General features: G+C 40.7%; 1 protein-coding gene across 1 annotated transcript in view; it reads right to left on the bottom strand.

Moving 5' to 3' along the window:
- Positions 1 to 470: 470 nt before the first annotated feature.
- The window catches only part of galnt7 (UDP-N-acetyl-alpha-D-galactosamine: polypeptide N-acetylgalactosaminyltransferase 7), a 73031-nt gene continuing 51192 nt past the window's right edge, over positions 471 to 22309 (bottom strand). Inside the window, 5 exon segments of the mRNA XM_086082172.1 lie at positions 471 to 1203; positions 7057 to 7087; positions 16649 to 16777; positions 17461 to 17559; positions 17659 to 17761. Of these exon segments, the coding sequence (XP_085938298.1) occupies positions 1097 to 1203; positions 7057 to 7087; positions 16649 to 16777; positions 17461 to 17559; positions 17659 to 17761 (469 nt within the window). The 3' untranslated portion in view covers positions 471 to 1096.

Below are 22309 nucleotides of genomic sequence, written 5' to 3' on the forward strand. Positions count from 1 at the left end.
AGAGCTTTGTTTACAGAAGATGCAACGTGCAAAGTTGTTACAATTACTTTAATTTACTCTACGCTCTCCCCTCATCGAGTGGGATCAGACATTTGTGTATGCTGCGGATGGATAGAACGGATTTGAACGATGACATATGCCGTATGTCGGTCGTTGCCCGGGGCAAAAAGCCATTTCTCATGCAATGATAAATTGTAAAAAGTATAGAGCGGCGGCCTTGGCTCTATAGCTAAATCTATTTGTGATGAAAAATACTTGTTATGCCCTCACAAAAATTTCTCTATAGCTAAATCTATTTGTGATGAAAAATACTTATGCCCTCACAAAAATTTCAGACACAAAAGAGAGTGGCCCCATACTTCCTTTACTTCCCACCCACGTGACCGGGAGGGGTCAAATGACTACTGGAAATACGAGAGAAGTGTTTCTATTACACTCCTGCAAAATACTTCTATTACGACACGTCTCAAAACTTTTTTGTTGTTGTTGTAATATTCAAGTTTTTTTTCAAAATTCCTGTGCTTCTTTTACCAGTTTGCTTTTGCGCAACTTGCATTATGCGCAATTGTGAGGGTAATGGAAAGACACTTACAGACGTTCTCAAATTAAAGAAAGGAAATGACTCAGAATTGGTCAGATTGTGGGTTTGTGTGTATCCCGTTTAAGATAACAAGTTTGAAGTGCACCCAGAATTATTACTTTTCAATGAACAATGTAGTACTCAAGTCATGCTTTTCAAACTGGAGAGTGCATAAAACAGCATGGCACATTGGCACTAGTAGTGATTTTTGTTCCATAATATTAAATTGTTTAAATCTTTCTATAGGAGCTCCAATGTAAACCCTATACCATAAAGTAGAGTGACAGAAAAGACAGTTCAAACACATTACAAGCTGGCGTATTTTCTTAGCCAGTAACTTTGATCAATTACTCAAACTTAATTTATATCTAATTGCGATGGAGGAGGGGTGGGGGGGTTGCCATATTCTGACAAGTTAATGGCTCAGATCTAAAACATCCCACCATTAGTTCAGTTACTTTTTACATTTTCTTCACCATAGTCCAAATGGTTTCCTTTGCATGAGTTGAGCAGTCTTCATACAGCCACTATGTTGTTCATCTCCCACCTTTGAGTAGTTTTACTGGTGTCACAGTCTGATATGAACACTTTGTGGAGGAGGTCTGAGCGATCTAAACATTTGCCTGAAAGAAAAACACATGTACTTAAAAGCAGTAGCAAAATAATCACTAGTTTAATGCATGAAAAAACAAAATTACACAGACATAATAATAGTCTAGGTATTTCATGCTTGAAAAGACAATCTTTCAAACCCGTTCAAAATTAAATTTTTTATATATACATACATACATAAAAATATATACATAAAAATATGTACAAGTACACGTACACATGTACAAGTACACACGTACACATGTACACATGTACAAGTACACATGTACAAGTACACATGTACAAGTACACGTACACATGTACACGTACACATGTACAAGTACACGTACACATGTACAAGTACACGTACACATGTACAAGTACACGTACACATGTACAAGTACACGTACACATGTACAAGTACACGTACACATGTACAAGTACAAGTACACATGTACAAGTACAAGTACACGTACACATGTACAAGTACACGTACACATGTACAAGTACAAGTACACGTACACATGTACAAGTACACGTACACATGTACAAGTACAAGTACACGTACACATGTACAAGTACAAGTACACGTACACATGTACAAGTACACGTACACGTACACATGTACAAGTACACGTACACATGTACAAGTACACGTACACATGTACACATGTACAAGTACACATGTACAAGTACACGTACACATGTACACATGTACAAGTACACATGTACAAGTACACGTACACATGTACAAGTACACGTACACAAGTACACGTACACATGTACAAGTACAAGTACACGTACACATGTACAAGTACAAGTACACGTACACATGTACAAGTACAAGTACACGTACACATGTACAAGTACACGTACACGTACACATGTACAAGTACACGTACACGTACACATGTACACGTACACGTACACATGTACACGTACACATGTACACGTACACATGTACACGTACACATGTACACGTACACATACACGTACACATACACGTACACATACACGTACACATACACGTACACATACACGTACACATGTACACGTACACATACACGTACACGTACACATGTACATGTACAAGTGCACATGTACACATGTACAAGTGCACATGTACACATGTACATGTACAAGTACACGTACACATGCACATGTACACATGTACAAGTACACATGTACAAGTACACATGTACAAGTACACATGTACAAGTACACATGTACAAGTACACATGTACAAGTACACATGTACAAGTACACATGTACAAGTACACATGTACAAGTACACATGTACAAGTACACATGTACAAGTACACATGTACAAGTACACATGTACAAGTACACGTACACATGTACAAGTACACGTACACATGTACAAGTACACGTACACATGTACAAGTACACGTACACATGTACAAGTACACGTACACATGTACAAGTACACGTACACATGTACAAGTACACGTACACATGTACAAGTACACGTACACATGTACAAGTACACGTACACATGTACAAGTACACATGTACAAGTACACATGTACAAGTACACATGTACAAGTACACATGTACAAGTACACATGTACAAGTACACATGTACAAGTACAAGTACACATGTACAAGTACACGTACACATGTACAAGTACACATGTACAAGTACACGTACACATGTACAAGTACACATGTACAAGTACACATACACATGTACAAGTACACATACACATGTACAAGTACACGTACACATGTACAAGTACACATGTACAAGTACACGTACACATGTACACGTACACATGTACAAGTACACATGTACAAGTACACGTACACATGTACAAGTACACATGTACAAGTACACATGTACAAGTACACATGTACAAGTACACGTACACGTACACATGTACAAGTACACGTACACACATACACATGTACGCGTACAAGTACACGTACAAATACACGTATACGTATACATATACAAATACATGTATACGTATACATGTATTTGTATACGTATACATGTATTTGTATACGTATACATGTATTTGTATACGTATACATGTATTTGTATACACGTATACATGTATTTGTATACACGTATACGTATACGTATACATGTACGTATACGTATACATGTACACGTATACATGTACGTATACGTATACACGTACACGTATACATGTATTTGTATACGTATACATGTATACGTATACAAATACACGTATACGTATACATGTACACGTATACATGTATTTGTATACGTATACATGTATACGTATACAAATACACGTATACGTATACATGTACACGTATACATGTACGTATACGTATACATGTATTTGTATACACGTATACGTATACGTATACAAATACACGTATACGTATACATGTACACGTATACATGTACGTATACGTATACACGTACACGTATACATGTATTTGTATACGTATACATGTATACGTATACAAATACACGTATACGTATACATGTACACGTATACATGTACGTATACGTATACATGTACGTATACACGTACACGTATACACGTACACGTATACACGTACACGTATACACGTACACGTATACACGTACACGTATACACGTACACGTATACACGTACACGTATACGTATACACGTACACGTATACACGTACACGTATACGTATACACGTATACACGTACACGTATACACGTATACACGTACACGTATACACGTACACGTATACGTATACACGTACACGTATACACGTACACGTACACACATACACGTACACGTACACACGTACACGTATACGTATACACGTATACACGTACACACGTACACACGTACACACGTATACACGTATACACGTACACACGTACACACGTACACACGTACACACGTATACGTATACACGTATACGTATACACGTATACACGTATACGTATACACGTATACGTATACACGTATACGTATACACGTACACACGTATACGTACACACGTATACGTACACACGTATACGTACACACGTATACGTACACACGTATACGTACACACGTATACGTACACACGTATACGTACACACGTATACGTACACACGTATACGTACACACGTACACGTACACACGTACACGTACACACGTACACGTACACACGTACACGTATACATGTACGTATACACGTACACGTATACACGTACACATGTACGTATACACGTACACGTATACACGTACACATGTACGTATACACGTACACGTATACACGTACACATGTACGTATACACGTACACGTATACACGTACACATGTACGTATACACGTACACGTATACACGTACACATGTACGTATACACGTACACGTATACACGTACACATGTACGTATACACGTACACGTATACACGTACACGTATACACGTACACGTATACACGTACACGTATACACGTACACGTATACACGTACACGTATACACGTACACGTATACACGTATACGTACACACGTACACGTACACACGTACACGTACACACGTACACGTACACACGTACACGTACACACGTACACGTATACACGTACACGTATACACGTACACGTATACACGTACACGTATACACGTACACGTATACACGTACACGTATACACGTACACGTATACATGTACGTATACGTATACATGTACGTATACGTATACATGTACGTATACGTATACATGTACGTATACGTATACATGTACGTATACATGTACGTATACATGTACGTATACATGTACGTATACATGTACGTATACGTATACATGTACGTATACGTATACATGTACGTATACGTATACATGTACGTATACGTATACATGTACGTATACGTATACATGTACGTATACGTATACATGTACGTATACGTATACATGTACGTATACGTATACGTATACGTATACATGTACGTATACGTATACATGTACGTATACGTATACATGTACGTATACGTATACATGTACGTATACGTATACATGTACGTATACGTATACATGTATTTGTATACGTATACATGTACGTATACGTATACATGTATTTGTATACGTATACATGTACGTATACGTATACATGTATTTGTATACGTATACATGTACGTATACGTATACATGTATTTGTATACGTATACATGTATTTGTATACGTATACATGTATTTGTATACATGTACGTATACGTATACATGTATTTGTATACGTATACATGTATTTGTATACATGTACGTATACGTATACATGTATTTGTATACGTATACATGTATTTGTATACATGTACGTATACGTATACATGTATTTGTATACATGTACACGTATACATGTACACGTATACATGTACACGTATACACGTACACGTATACATGTACACGTATACACGTACACGTATACATGTACACGTATACGTATACACGTACACGTATACACGTACACGTATACGTATACACGTACACGTATACACGTATACACGTACACGTATACACGTACACGTATACACGTACACGTATACACGTACACGTATACACGTACACGTATACACGTACACACGTATACACGTACACGTATACACGTATACACGTATACACGTACACGTATACACGTACACGTATACACGTACACGTATACACGTACACGTATACACGTACACGTATACACGTATACACGTATACACGTACACGTATACACGTATACACGTATACACGTACACGTACACACGTACACGTATACACGTATACACGTATACACGTACACGTATACACGTACACGTATACACGTACACACGTACACACGTACACGTATACACGTACACACGTACACGTATACACGTACACGTATACACGTACACGTATACACGTACACGTATACGTATACACGTACACGTATACACGTACACGTATACGTATACACGTATACGTATACACGTACACACGTATACGTATATACGTATACACGTACACACGTATACGTACACACGTACACGTACACACGTACACGTACACACGTATACACGTATACGTATACACGTATACACGTACACGTACACACGTACACGTACACACGTATACACGTATACGTATACACGTATACACGTACACGTACACACGTACACGTATACACGTACACGTACACACGTACACGTATACACGTACACGTACACGTACACACGTACACGTATACACGTACACACGTACACGTACACACGTACACGTATACACGTACACACGTATACGTATACACGTATACGTATACACGTACACACGTATACACGTACACGTATACACGTACACGTATACACGTACACGTACACGTATACACGTACACGTATACACGTACACGTATACGTATACACGTACACGTATACGTATACACGTACACGTATACGTATACACGTACACGTATACGTATACACGTACACGTATACGTATACACGTATACGTATACACGTACACGTATACGTATACACGTATACGTATACACGTACACGTATACACGTATACGTATACACGTATACGTATACACGTACACGTATACGTATACACGTACACGTATACGTATACACGTACACGTATACACGTATACGTATACACGTACACGTATACACGTATACGTATACACGTATACACGTACACGTATACACGTATACGTGTACATGTATACGTATACAAATACATGTATACGTATACAAATACATGTATACGTATACATGTATACATATACATACACATACATATAAATATATATGTATAAATGTATATATATATATATGTTGTTTTTAATTCATTACCCCTTTAATACTAACTTATCACATGCGGGTGATGCACATGAGAAATAATTTTGTTGTTTCATTAAACTCATCCCAAAGAAGCCAAGTACAGATCATTAGCAGATATTTACCTGTTGGTACATGAGTGAAGCGATGGAGATTCTGAAAGCACAGTGAAAAAAAGACACTGAGAAAAAAACATTGGCACATTCTGTCAACATGTTATGACGGAGCTATTAAAAAAATATGACCACTTCAAATATGTTTCATCTTTAATCAAATCTTTAACCAAGTTCACACGTCGGTAACCTTTTCTGTCAAATAAATAACAAATAAAAAAATTGTCTGGAGACGCAAAACATTTCGAGATTTTGATGAAGGAAATAATGTTAGTGTTACTCTACTGAGGGCCCAAGTACTGAGCCCCTCTGGTGCCGGGGTAAGAATTATAATTTTTTTGCTAATCTGTACCCACAGTTTAGTAATCTGTTCCCACAGTTTAGTCATCTGTACACACAGTTAAGTAATCTGTACCCACAGTTTACTAATCTGTACCCACAGTTTAGCACGACAATGAGAAACAAAGAAGAACACTCAAATATATAGATACACGTTTGATTTATTTGAAAACTGGGGTAGTGTGGAGTGTGAAACAGGCGATAAACTCCATGGCATTTTGATTTTGTGGAAATGAGAGCAGGTTAAAATCAGTGTTTTTTCAAACTGTAGGCAACGAGGAAACCAGCGTCTTCACCAATGTAAAATTGTGAAAACTGCCATCTTCAGGCCAGTAAATGCAATTGCGCGTTAGGTTTGATAATACAGTATAAACCAGGAGTACCCAAACTACTGCCTTCGATGCAGGTGACGTGGGACGGGGTTCGATTCCCCACTCGGGAGACCATTGGCGTCAAGCTCGGAGTCATCATCATCATCATCATCAATCTGCATTGGTCGATGCCAACTCTCCATCGCCCGATCGAATGTCCGATTGTGTAGAAGTACCCGGCCGGCTATTGTGCGCGTTTTCCGGCCTTAGCAGCGCTAGCCGCGCTTAGCCGGTGAGGCTTACTACGTGATCATAAACAGTCGCGTCAAGGCTTCCAACTTTGGCGTCAAGCTCGGAGTCATCATCATCATCATCATCAATCTGCATTGGTCGATGCCAACTCTCCATCGCCCGATCGAATGTCCGATTGTGTAGAAGTACCCGGCCGGCTATTGTGCGCGTTTTCCGGCCTTAGCAGCGCTAGCCGCGCTTAGCCGGTGAGGCTTACTACGTGTCATAGCAGTCGCGTCAAGGCTTCCAACTTTGGCGTCAAGCTCGGAGTCATCATCATCGTCGACATCAATGCGCTTTTTAGTATTGATTGATGCTTTCCGTCTTTGAAAAAAATGCTCAAGCGTGAGCTGCTTGCAACCGGTTGCTTGGTCAAGCCATTGTGGCTTGACCAGGCCATTGTCTCCTCAACACTCTAGCTCCGCCTCACGTCTTCTACTGACGCCCACGGTGGGCGGCCTATCCAACCTTGTGCAAAGAGAGTCATCGCTGCCCTCTAGGGGCCAAAACGAGTCTTTTACTAATCAGATCTGCCTGATACTTTCAGCACAGCTGCCCAAGGCTTTCCTGCACCCGTTTTCGAAAAAAACAAAAAAAAACATAGGGGACGTCTTTTAACGTCCTCGGCGCCCTTCCCTAGGTTTATGCTAAACGTTTTATAACGTTTATGGCAGTCAAAGAGTTAAGGCTTTCAAAAATTTCAAAAAAATTTAAACTGGATGCCTTCAACGGTGTCGGTGTAGCAGATGACGTTTGTTGTCACCACGAGGTGGCGCTATACGTAGAACCAAATTTGATCACATAGATCTTTTCAGACCGTGACTATTACTATTAAGATGCATGAGAAGTTTTTTTGGAGCTCATTCACAGCTCATTTCCTGTACATTTTTAGACTTATAGACTTTTTTTGTGCATCTCTGGGTGCTACATGTGCCTGCCAATTTTCATAGCTCTAGGTCAAACGTGCCGGGATTGTTTTTTATTTTTGTCGTAGGGGGCGCTATGGAGCCATGTTGTTATGCCAACTTTATAATATTAAATTTTTCGCCAGGCCCGATGAGTGTGCAAAGTTTGGTGAGTTTTCTTAAATGTTTAGGTCCCCAAAAATGCGATCATTTGAGGAGGATGAGGAGGAGAAGAAGAAGAAGAAGTTTAAAAGGAGAAGGCCAAGGAGAAAAAGGAGAAGGAGAAGAAGGAAAAGAAGGAAAAGAAGGAAAAGAAGGAAAAGGAAAAGTGGGAGAAGATTTGATTTTGAAAAAATACATTTATTTGCCGCTCTTATTTACATTATTTTCCTAACACACAGCTCGGCAAGAGCAATTAAATAAATAGATAAAAAAATAAAAAAGCTTTTACATCAAAACATCACTAAAACATAGCGCCTCCTCATTCACGTCGCACAGTGCCCCGTTAACAGTCCACATCTCACAAAACCTATCCAAATCTCCTACTCTCTTGTAAAAACTAAAATCAATAAAAAGTCTGGACTTTATCAACTTTTTACACAGAACCGTAGGATCGACTTCTGCCCCATCGTCAACTTTCCTTTTTCGGGACAACCACACACCCATCTTGGCCTGGCTCAAAACAAAGTTTAAAACCCGGCTTTCCTTCTTGATCTGGCCCTTGTGGTTTAAACCATAAATAAAAGAGTGCTTGTGAAAAGCTACTTTACATTGAGTAAAAACCCTATCAACTAAATCAAAAACAGATTGCAAACGCTCGCACTGATAAAAACAGTGAAATACTGTTTCCCTGTGTCCACAGAAGGGGCAGGTATCCGCAACGGCTGGATTTATCGCGGATATATATGAGTTCACGGCCACGATGCCGTGGAGGATCCGCCACTGAACATCGCCGTGTTTCTTGACCACTGGGGCCTTGTATAAGGTGCCCCAAGCTGGCTTCAGTTTATCGTCTATAACTCTCCTCCATGGAGTGTCCAAGCGTCCGTTAAGTTTATTTTTGTGTAAGGTCTTGACCATTGTTCGGTAAAATTGTTTTCCGGGCGCGGCTCCCAACGGAATTGCTGGAATATTCTCCAGCAGGGGACCGCCACAGTCACCCAAGTCTGGGAGCAGGCCGATGTGAGGGAAGCCGTCCTCCGGGTTTGGAGTTAGGGAACCACTGCCATACAGACTGAGGAGGGAGCGCTCATGTCCAGCCAGTCTTCTTTTCCAGTGGTTCAGCAGCTGGTTGACGACCCTCAAGGAATGTAGCCCCAGAATGGAGGCCAACGGAGCGGGGTCCTCGAGACTGGGACCGGTCAGCTCCACCACTCTGCCAAGCGTTGCGACCCCTGCAGCTTGAAGGGTCTTGGACAGAGTCGCTCCCCCCCAGCTAGGGTAGTCCAGTAGGGTTCCCTGTAGGACAGGTTCTTGCATGAGCCAGTACAGTGAGTCGGCCTGCTCCGCCCGCTGTTTTTTCAGGAAGTTCCAGACTTTGAAAGCACTCCGATAAAAACAAGGCAGAGAAGCTGTGCTCATGCGAGACAAGTCCATTAAAAACAAACTAAAATCCAGCCCACATAAACCTAAAAGCTGCAGGGTGCATCGGGCTAATGGTCTCCACAGAACATCCTTGGGGCCAGTCAGGAGCCTTTGTATAAACTGGAGTATAAACGCAGCGCCCCTGCTGGCCAAATGCACCAAGCCCTGCCCCCCCTCTTCTTTAGGGAGGAAAAGGATGCTCTGTGGAACCCAGTGCCTCCTGCCCCCCCAAAATAAATCAATTAAAATGCGCTGCAACTCTTACAGGAGAGAGGCTGGAGGGTCCAAGACCATTAGTTTGTGCCACAAGGAAGACGAAACTAAGTTGTTGACGATGAGGGTTCTGCCCCTGTAAGACATTTTTGGCAGCAACCATTTCCACCGTTTTAACCTCCCCCCTCACCGTCTCCAACACATTATCCCAGTTTTTCTTTTTGTAGGTCTCATCCCCCAAAAAGATACCCAGATATTTAAAACCCCCAATTTTCCATTCTAGTTCGCCCGGCAATTTGAGCTTGTCCTTCAGCCCCTCTCCCACCATGAGAGCCTCGCTCTTCCCCCAGTTCACTCGCGAAGATGAAATAAAACCAAACTCTGTCACAATTTTTCTTAACGTATCAATGTCCTCTTGCGACTTAGTTAAAACTACTACATCGTCGGCATAGGCAGACAGTTTGAAAGACATACAACACTGGGAGATGTACACACCGTTTAAAGTTTCCCTTAACTTGTGGAGCAGAGGCTCTATGGACAGAGAATAAAGCATCCCAGAGAGAGAGCAGCCCTGCCTCACCCCTCTCCGGACGTCGAAGGGGGCACTCAGACCACCATTTATTTTAAGAACACTCTCAATATCACAATAAAACACCCGGATCATGGCTATGAAGTCAGGGCCGAAACCAAAGGCACCCATGGTTTGCCACAGGTACTGGTGTTCAACCCTGTCAAAAGCCTTTTCCTGGTCTATGGAAATGAGACCAGTCCCAATAGCCAAGGAATTGCAGAGTTCCAAATAATCCCGAATTAGATTGACATTATCACTAATGAGCCTGCCCGGCACGCAATAGGTCTGATCAGGGTGGATGATGGACGACATCACCCCTCGCAGCCTAAGGGCCAGCGCTTTGGACAAGATCTTGTAATCGGAGCACAGCAAGGACACAGGCCTCCAGTTCTTAATGTCCTGCAGGTCTCCCTTCTTTGGTAGCAGGGTGATGATGGCCCTCCTGCAGCTCAACGGGAGTTTCCCATTTTTGATGCTGTCATTCATCACGGCAAGCAAGTCTGGTCCGACAATCGGCCAGAAGGACTTGTAAAAATCCACCGAAAGGCCGTCAATGCCAGGAGCCTTGCTACACTGTAGGCTCTCCAGGGCAGCTTCCAGCTCCTCGAGCCTCACCGGTGCCGCCAACTGGGGGGTTTGCTCCTGGCTCACCTGAGGGAGACCGCTTAAAAATTTGCTGTGTGTCTCTGGATTACTTTACCACTCATTCCTATAAAGTCTGTAGAAACCGGCAGCATATTTCCTAATCCCAGAAGAATCTGAGACTTCAGAACGGCTACCCGTGCGTAAGCAATGAATGATCTTCCTTTGTCCATTTTTCTTCTCAAGCCCAAAGAAAAACTGAGAGGGGGCATCCATCTGCGAGATGTTCATAAAACGCGACCTGACCAGCGCCCCGCCCCCTGTGCAGAAACCCCGAGCAGGCTGGCCAGCGCCGACTGTTTGGACTTGAGGGAGTCTAAAAGCCCTCGATTTCCAGTAGAAGCAGCTAAAGACTGTAACTCCTCTACCTGTCTCTCCAGACCCCTTACAGTCCGGGTCAACTCACCCGTAGCAAAGCGAGTGAAATTCTGGCACAGTTGTCTGGTCTGAGTTTTTCCGTAATCCCACCATTGCTGGATGGTGGGAAAATTGGGTCTGCTCTCTCTGTGGGATAGCCAAAAAAACTTAAAAGCTGTTTTAAAAGCCTGATTATTCAAAAGAGCTGTGTTAAAATGCCAATAGGCGCTACGTAAGCGAATGTTCTGAATAAAAACGGAACAAGACACAAGAAAATGATCGCTAAAACCAACAGGCCGAATCGAGCACCTTTTAAAAATATTCAAAAGGTGACTAAAACAGTAAAAGCGATCAAGTCTGGCGAGGGATAAATAATTCTCATACTTATGGCTCCATGTGTACTGTCGTGTGTCATGATGAAAAACTCTCCATAGGTCAGACAGCTCGTGGTCTTTAATGAGCTGTCTGAGTCTGTGAGACGACCCAGGGTGTGGCTCAGGATGATTCCTGTCCAGAGCGGGATTTTCAGTGCAATTAAAATCACCGCCTAAAAACACGAAATCACCACGACACGCTTTAAGAGCATCACCTAACTTATCCAAAAACATGATCCTCTCCAACCCTCTGGTTGGAGCATAGGCGTTTAAAAATACTAACTTAACATTTTCATAGAAAGCTATAACTTTTAGTAAAAAACCTGGAATAATTTCTTCTACACTAAAGGAAGCCGGCAAAAAATTTTGAGCTAATAAAATACCAACTCCACCACTGGCACTGGAACCATGGCTCAGAATTACCTCCCCCTTAAAATCTATTTTCCATTCACAGACATTGTTGTCAGTGCTGTGCGTTTCTTGAAGAAACAACACATTCAGTCCATTCAATTCCATCATCTTAAAAAGAGCAGCTCTTTTGAAATCAGCCCGGGCACCATTCACGTTCAGAGTTCCCATATTAAAATCACACATTAATGGGAAAATAAATAGCGACCCATTAGGACAACACAGCAATGACAAAAAAAACAATAAAAGGAGATTAATCACTCATTTCATCATTGTGCAATTCATCTTTGGCTTTCGCTATGCTCTTTCTGAGCCGATAAATTTCTTGGTCGGTGAGCACTTCCCCAAGCCTTCGTGAAAGAGGCTTTGCGGAATTAATAAAAAGCCTGAGATCGGGAAAATGCTCGGATACGGCGGTTTGCCGTACCCCTTTTGTATCTTCAAGAAACCTCTTAATCATTTCGACAGAGTAGGGTACATCGTTGTCATCCTGTGAAAAATCACATTCACTTTCAGTCGTTTTTCTATTTTTAACAATACCTTTCACAAGAACAGTAAGTTTTCTCTTTTGCGACACTTTCAGTGTGTCATCATCAGACATTGCCTCATCGCCCACATTTCATTCACAAAGACATTTTCACACGGTCGTAGAATGACGGCGTTTGCTCCCCTTTTTTCTTTTATCGATTCCTGTATTACGTTATCGGTTTGTGGCAGTGGCGGGCCACCGCCGGCTCCTGTCGACCCCTCCGCGGCCCCGCCCACCACCGGCACCGTATCAACCGAATCCGCCAACCCCGCCGTCACCGGGGCGACCGGAGCCGACGGACCGGCCAACACCGGAGCCTCCGGCGCCGCCGAATCCACCGGCTCCGTGGGCTGCGGCGCCCCTTCGGCCACTGTCGTGTGGGGGGCGCTCCCGCCCGAGGCAGGAGCGGACGCCCTCCGCTCCGGACAGGAGCGAACTAGGTGCCCCTCCGCACCGCACCCAAAACACTTCATGTGTTCAGTAGAAACAAACACCATATACGGAAAATTATCAACTTTAAAAGTGCATGTCAGGTTCAGCTCGCCCGTCGTGTCTTTAAGCACCATGTGCACCTGTCTCCGGTGACACACAACATGCTTAAACTGCGGTGACTTGCAGCCCAAAGACACCATTTTTATCGGTGAAACGAGTTGACCAAATCTCGACAGTTCTTTAGCGAGCACCTCGTTTTTAATAAACGGCGGAGCATTCGAGATCGTTACCTTTCTTGCAGGGCTCACGAGGGGGAGAACGGGAGTGAAGGTGTCACTAATCACAACACCGCTCTCAACCACCTGTCCCACCTTGTTAGTGTCATCAAGGAAGATAACGATCGCTCCATTCATTCGGGACGCAGATTTAATACTACTGTATCCCACCACCTTCCCCACGGCCAGTCCTGCCCACCGAGCAGCCCACTGCCGGCAACAGTTTAACTGCGTGCCGGCGAGTGAGACGCTCGAACTCGGCAGCGGGCGTTTCCGCCACCGGCATGTTGCCTACCGGCGACGCCGGTCCACCACCGAAAAAACCCCCACCAACACTAACCACTAAGTTTTACAAAAAAAAACTACAAGATAAAGAAAAAAACTATTACACATAATATCAAAAAAAAAGTACCAGAAAAAGCACCAAAAAACGCTCAAACTTCCCTCTCTCTCTATCCCTCCCACTCCTCACAGAAGAAGAAAGAGAAGAAGAACGGTCGCTGCTCGGGCCCTAATAAAATCTGTGATAAAATCCAACACCACAAATAGTGGTGAAGGTAGTGAAATATTTTGTTACATGTAGATGCTGTATCACTTAAGTTTGACTTCTTAGCCTGCTTGCTTTGTGATTTCCACAGTGAAGTTGATGTGAGAGAGTGGCAAACCTAAAGGGTTGAGAGACATATTCGTCATGTAAGTAAGAGATGTTCTACTTTGACAAGTAAGTTGAACTTTTACTTGTTAAGATTGTGCATGGCAGAACAAAAAGTTAATGTTAATGGACTTTTTTTCTGTGAAGATCCCGGAAAGGGTTGTTAATATGTTTTTATATGTGGCTTTCTAGAAAACAAACATTTACGTTTAGGCACCCCTGCAATCGTCACTTGTTTTTTCTGTTACAAAATCACCCCCCTAATATATAACGAAAGGTCATTCCAAAACGGAGAGACTGGCAACTGAAAAGGCTCCATTCTCTCTAAGCCTACGCTTCGCCCTTGGTACCGCCAGTAGTATCTGGTCCGCTGATCAGAGGCACTGGGCAGGTGTGTAGGGGTGGAGGAGCTAAGAGAGGTCAGGTGGAGCAAGATCATTTAGAGATTTTAGACAGCACTTAGACAAAATGAGAGCACCGCCGACTACTTTCACTTCTTTTCAGGGACTATACAGCCGGGGGAACTATTTTCTCCAGCTGCGCCTTTTTTGAGGAACATGATTTAGCACATCCACTTTTTTAGTGGCAACCCGGCGGCCGGCAGTTGCACTAAATAGCTTTGGCAAGGATGATAACCACTATTGCTACATCGGTACAGTTCAACAGCAAATAAATACATGGAACCCTGCAAGCCAGGACCCACACTACTAATTTCCTAAAGGTAATTTAAAATACTTGAGGATAAAAATCTCACTAAGTGATTTAATTCATTTATACTTCACTCCACTTCTGGATAGCATTTACTGTGTCTTGGAGCGCTGGAATAATCTTCCCATTTCTCTAATAGGACGACTAGCCACCATTAAAATTAAAGTTTTACCCAAGACTTATTTCTTAACTCATTCACTGCCATTGACACCTATAAACGTAAAAAATTCCTTAAAACTATTTCTATTAGTTTAACATTTTTTTCCACTTTTGTTAACATTATTATGAAAACCTAGATATTTAAAAAAAAATATTTTTTTTAAAGAAATGAAAAGATTATTAAAAATTAGGGGCGTCAGGCGATTAAAATTTTCATTTGTAATTAATCACATGACTTCAACAGTTAACTCACGATTAATCACAAATTTTATATCTGTTCTAAATGTACTATAATTTTTTTTCTAGGTTTTCATTACTCTTGTTAACAAAAGTGAAAAAAAGTTTTTAACTAATATGAATAGTTCAAATGAATTGTTTACGTCTATAGCCGTCAATGGCAGTGAATGAGTTAAACAATATTTCCTCAAGTAGTTTTGAGGTGCTCTGGACCTAGTATAATTCTACATACACCACCATTATGCGTAAAGTGATATATCTGTAAATCAAAAATGACGACACAGACTTTGGAACCACTGTTAAGAGTCGGTTAGAGTTATAGCGTCCCCTGCGGACAAAATAAATTCAAAGTAGCTGTAGGAGGGGTGAAGTCTGCATTCTGACTACTGTGCCCTTCAGCTAGTCACCAAAGACCCCAGAAACTCAAATAAGGTACACATCCCTTGAACTTTTTTCGGTACAATAAGACACATTAGTTGGTTGAAAAAGATATGAAATGGTTATGGTCTAATTTTTCCATTCCCTCCCCACACCCCCACTTCCCAATTTACATTTTAGACCATTCAGTGTTGATTCGGTATATTGCATTATTAATGTAATTAATGTGTTTGTTTTACCTTGAAATACCTCCATTCAGTGTAATGGTTCTGGTCACAATGTGTGATGATCACAGCTGAATTATCACCCCCTCTGGTTAGACACTGATCATACTGCATCAGCTGGTTGGCTTCATTGATACGGAACAGCTGCAAACACAGACATATATAATCACAGATAAATTAACTTTCCTGGAGCCAAATCTATACTGACAATTGTGTGCCAATATAAATACGGTTGCAGCCAGTACCACTGGCCAATATTATTATATACTAGTATCACCCTGCTTCACATCAAGATAATTTATAATTTAAGTGGGATGAAAAAAATTAGGGTTGTTCCGATGCCTTTTTTTGGCCCCGATACCGATTCTGATACACAGTTTTGCAGTATCGGGTACCGATACCCATGTTTTTTTTTCTAACATGAAAAAGCTGCCCTACCATTGGTTCAGTGAACACATCACACATCAGTGAATGTTGTGCACAAGCAAGACACAAGATGCTGCATCCAAAGTCCTATATTAGCGTCTGTAATAATCGGCATGTTACTTGTTAGTACTTGCCGATGCTGATACCACTGTTTTAATGCAGTTTCAGGGCCTCTCCCGATACCGGCATCGGAACACTAATTGAAATCAAATATGAGCTATGAAACTTGGAAGATGAAAAATTATCTTTGCCTTTGTCTCTTGTTTTTAGATCACTTAATGATTCTAAAATGCATCTCAAATATGTGACCACAAGTGGGTGTTGGATTCAATTATTGTAGACTACAGGGCAAAACTAGACATGCATAGCATGATTTTGAGCTACTGAGTTGTTTTATTTACCTGATTGCCACCCATTCTGTGGCATGGTCCAGTTTCCACATTCCCTCCATTTGTGTGTCCCATACTGTCAATACAGTAACTCGTCTCAAAGCCTCGAATCTTCACACAGACAGACATCCATAAATAAGTTTATGGAAGCAGGTAATTTACACATAATACTTTACTGTATCTGTGTGTTGTGCTGTTTTATTTACTCACCTCACCCCATTCAACATTTTTGGGAGGCAGGGGATAGTGTAATGGAATGTCATAAGCTATTTCCTCCATGAACCATTTGAAGCTCTTACACCGATGTTCTTGCCTGAGGAAAAAAAATAATGATTTAGGGTGTCAGGGAGGGAGCTGTTCATGGGGTTCAGTACTGCTCTGCTGGATTTATATCCAGTGGTTATTCATTGCCTGCCACATGTTCCTGGAGCTGTTTGAATTTAAATGCTCATCAAAGCACTTGTATCAGCGCTTTGCTTCTCTGACACCCCTCCTCAGCCTCTGTCGCGCCTCTCTGTATTCTAGTTGAGACCCTGAATCAAATGCAGAGTCACACGCTCTAATGAGTGTTCACACTTCCTTATGAAATCAAGGTTTCTGATTAGGGTAGACCTTCATTGTCTACCACAGTCACTGCACAGAAGTTTATGTAGGAGAGGACAGTTGCTGGATGTTCTTTCAAATCTGTCCCTGCTACAAAGACATGTCAGTCAGTTACAACAAAACAGTCCTGCCGAGCTGAAATTGCTTCCTCATATCACACTCGCACTGTTTTGATGGAGGGTTTCTGTCAGGGTCACATTTAAATCTTCCTCAAATGATGCAACTCTGTGAGACAGGAATCAAGGACCACACCCAAGTTTGTCTTTCTGCAGGGGGGGGGGGGGCGGCTCTGTTGGGGGTGATGGTGTGGGGGGGGGGGGGGGGGGTTGGGGGGTTGGGGGGGGGGGGGTCTGGGGGCCTCTTTGGTGGAGATTTTCATGCATGCCAGATCCACCACACCAGCATCTATCAAAACTCAGACACAATCTGCTTCTTCCTCAGGTCATTGAATCGGTGGAGGCTGGTGTCTGTGGATCTCACTCTGCTTAGTCTGTCCTTCCTTCCTTTCCTCAGTCTCTCCTTTGGTCTCTTGAGGTCTCCCTGATTTGTTGGAAGTTAGATGTTTCTGGGGTTGGTGAAGAACTCTGGTTGGTGGCCCGGTGGGTGGTGTCTAGTCGGTGCTGGATTTCACTTTCCTTTCTTTGGTCCTTCCTCGGGTCTCCTGACGGCGGTGTTCGGTTTAGGTGAACGGTATGGGATTTTTTTTAATAGGTTTTTGGTGAACTAACGAATACACACACACGCACATACACATACTCACCCACATACAAAAATAAATAAATAAATAAAAATAAAAATAAATAAAAAGAGCAATGATGATGACATTACCGAATGAACAATACTGAGCTCTTAAAAAGAAAAGAAAAAAAAAAGCTCACAATGGCTCACAATACCACCCATGGGTTTAAGATATCATTTAGTGTTTTTGTTTCAAATCTTAGGGCCGACAAGATTGCTTCTTTTCTTGTTGGGTCTCCATAATAACCACTTTACAGTCAAAACATAACCTAAATATTTGTTACATTTGATGTATATCCTATATACAGTATATGCATTTACCCCAAATTTACTCTTGCTAAGTTTGTGAAGCATTTATTCTGTGAAGGGGAATAAATGCTTATTTAGATGTCCCTGTCATCTTCCTTGACAAGAACAAGAGCTGTGGACTTAGCGCAGGATGGTACCGTGTCTGGAATATTTTACGATTGAGGCTTAACCTTAAAACATGTCTGCATTGTATAAAAGTCAGGGCTGCGAGTTTGTGTTTAAGCGTGTCGAGAGGCGATATGAGCTCTTTTGTCCGAGCAAAATAATATATATTTCCTGTCCTCTAAATGCTCCAGGTTGCCTAAACCTGACATTAACAAACCCTTGTTTTAGAAAAGTGTAATATAACCTTATTTCCAACATTCTTCGTTTTTTAGTAAATAAAGTTATGTTTTGTTTTGTTTTAAAGTTCAATTCATTTTCTTTGATGCCATAAAGAATGTTGTCCATGCAAGTCAAAACCTGACGTTAAAATGTATTCAAGCAATTTATAATTGCTTGAGCGGGTATTGTGGGACATTCACAATATCCTTGTGGTAACTATATTATATATATATATATATATATATATATATATATATATATATATATATATATATATATATATATATATATATATATATTATTATTTTTTTTTTTTGGATGTACAATACTGTTATAGTATTGTCATTCATTACTTAAATTTTCATCAAGAACATCTTGCTTCAGAATCCTAATTATCTAATAATGTGTGTCTAGTTAGTAATTTTAGTATTCATTCAGCATTCCTGCCTTTAGTAAGTCCTTATCACTAGCCAAATGTATCTCTACTTCAGCATCTTACTTCAATAAATAGTCTTTAGCATAGCTCATATTTACTTTTTTGCTCTGATTTCCACTTACTTACATGCTGTCATTACACCAACATCAGAATTACTTAATATTCAGAATTCATAAGGAAGCAGGTTAAACAGCTATTCCTGTTCAGTTTTAAGGAAAAATAAAAGTACTGTCATCTCTATTCCTTATCTCCTCTAACGCCGACTAGTCCCATCTTAGTACCTACTGTTTCCTTCTACCACTGTTAGTCGTTACCACTTATAACATATGCGTACGTCTTAAATCTTTTAATAATCTTTTCCTCTTCAATGCCAGTACGTATCATGTCCTGTTGGGGAGGATCCGTTCACTCATCAACAACAGGAGCTGAAACAGAATTCTCTTAGGAAAACATTTTTCAATGTAACCAATCTTTTATAAAACCCCTAGGACTACATTCAATAAAACACTGTTAAGGCTCTTACTTACAATTTTTGTGTTGTTCCAATTAGGATCTATATGAGTCACTGTCAAGTTTGTTAGTACATGCAAACACCACAATATCTAGTAAGTATTTTTAAATTTAGTCAATAAGGGTTTTAAATCACTACCTGTCAAAGTAATAGTAAATAGTCCATAGTCTTTTCGAGTACGTAATCGTCTTATTCTGTTAGAAAGTCATGAAGTCATTGCAATTCCTCATAAAAACTTCTATCATTCAAGTGATATTTTTTCATTCACACAAGGCATTCAGCTAACTTTGCAATTGCAAAATTGCAAAGTGTTGTTAAAAAAGGGAGTATAGGTTAGCCGAATTCTTGTCCACAGAAAGTGAAAGAGTGAAGTCACTCACTCAGGGTCAGACTGATAAGGAATATTTTACTTCCTATCTGTTTATCATCAACAACAACACCAGTGTTCTAAACACTTTATCAAATCACACTCTGAATTCATCCACTAATTCTGCACTTTTCTTTTACTTAACTCTAATACCCTTCACATTTCAACATACTGTTTCTTCTTATTCGTTTATTTTATCAGTCTAATTTCACCTCGTACCCCCCTGGGAGAGGGACTATTAACTTAAGTATTTATGGCACCTTGCACACGCGCACACACCTTCTGCTGAACTTTCTTCTTCATCTTCAACTTATCTGCCTATCCATCCCTTTTTAACATTCCCATTATTGAATGATTCACATTCAAACATACAACCAACTACTGGTGATTCACATTCAAACATACAACCAACTACTGGTGCTCCCACATCTACCTAAGGTAGTGAAGTAGCATAATATTACGCATGAAAATGTCCTTATTGATTAACGTTAAATCACTCTACTTCGTTTCAAATATCACTCATCATTGATTACCACTCAGACCCAGCAGTACATTTTCTATACCACTTGGAGTTATTAACACAATACTAACCCAAAAAATATTGTCAAATCCCATTCCTCAGTCTAACACTCAATGCCATCAATATACCAAAAGTTAGAAGTACATTTTCATAATTTTAAGTTGTTTAACTTTACTACCTCCTTATTGAATTAAATAATACTATGTGACTTATTCATCCAAAAACTACAATGGACAAATCTGTGTACTTACAGAGATCCCTTATAGCCCTTAAGAACTACATTCAATTATTAAATTCAATGTTATAACACCTTATTTCTAAAGTTTTTTTTTTTTTAATTAATTCACCTAAATCATCAGAACTCCACATATTTACCTGCCACTTAATCACATTTTTTTTATTGCCAGTCAAACCTAAAATAGAAATTGTGTAATTGTGTAATAAATAATTTACATCGGTCACCAATCATTTTCTTACTATCTGTACTCTTGTCATATGAAGTTAAAAAGAAAAATGTCAATTTAAGGAAAAAAAGCACACAGCAATTTTGAATAATTTGTCATCAAAATCTCCTTTTTCATCTATCGCTGTTTGTTAATTACTAATTATTAACTTATTTTTATCCCTTCCTTCCTTCCTTTTTATTTAACTATTCTCTCTCTTTTTAAAAACACACCTAAACATGCATAATAGTTCTCTTGCTGCATGCCTCCAGGATACATTTACAATAACTAATTCCTCTCAACAAGGCAACCCAACTGGGGTCTGTGCAATTCTAACCTCCCCCCTCTCTAAAGAGGCGGATGACCAACAATCAGCAGGCGTCGATCAACTCTGCTACAAGAATGTCCAATCCGACTGCTCCACACAAGCATGGCACAAGAACAAGCACGGACCGACCACCGATTGGTCGGCACTCACCAGATGGGCATAATCATAAAACACACTCACTCCCTCAGGATTAGACACCGAATAGACGCCCCCCTTAGTACACATATTCACCATTCAAAGCAATGCAAATTTTGACTTGCTTTTAATTAGTACTCATATCAA

The sequence above is a fragment of the Leptonotus elevatus genome, chromosome 8 (genome assembly GCF_054856555.1).
Source record: "Leptonotus elevatus isolate MCC_2025b chromosome 8, RoL_Lele_1.0, whole genome shotgun sequence".
In the NCBI taxonomy this organism is placed as follows: Eukaryota; Metazoa; Chordata; class Actinopteri; order Syngnathiformes; family Syngnathidae; genus Leptonotus; species Leptonotus elevatus.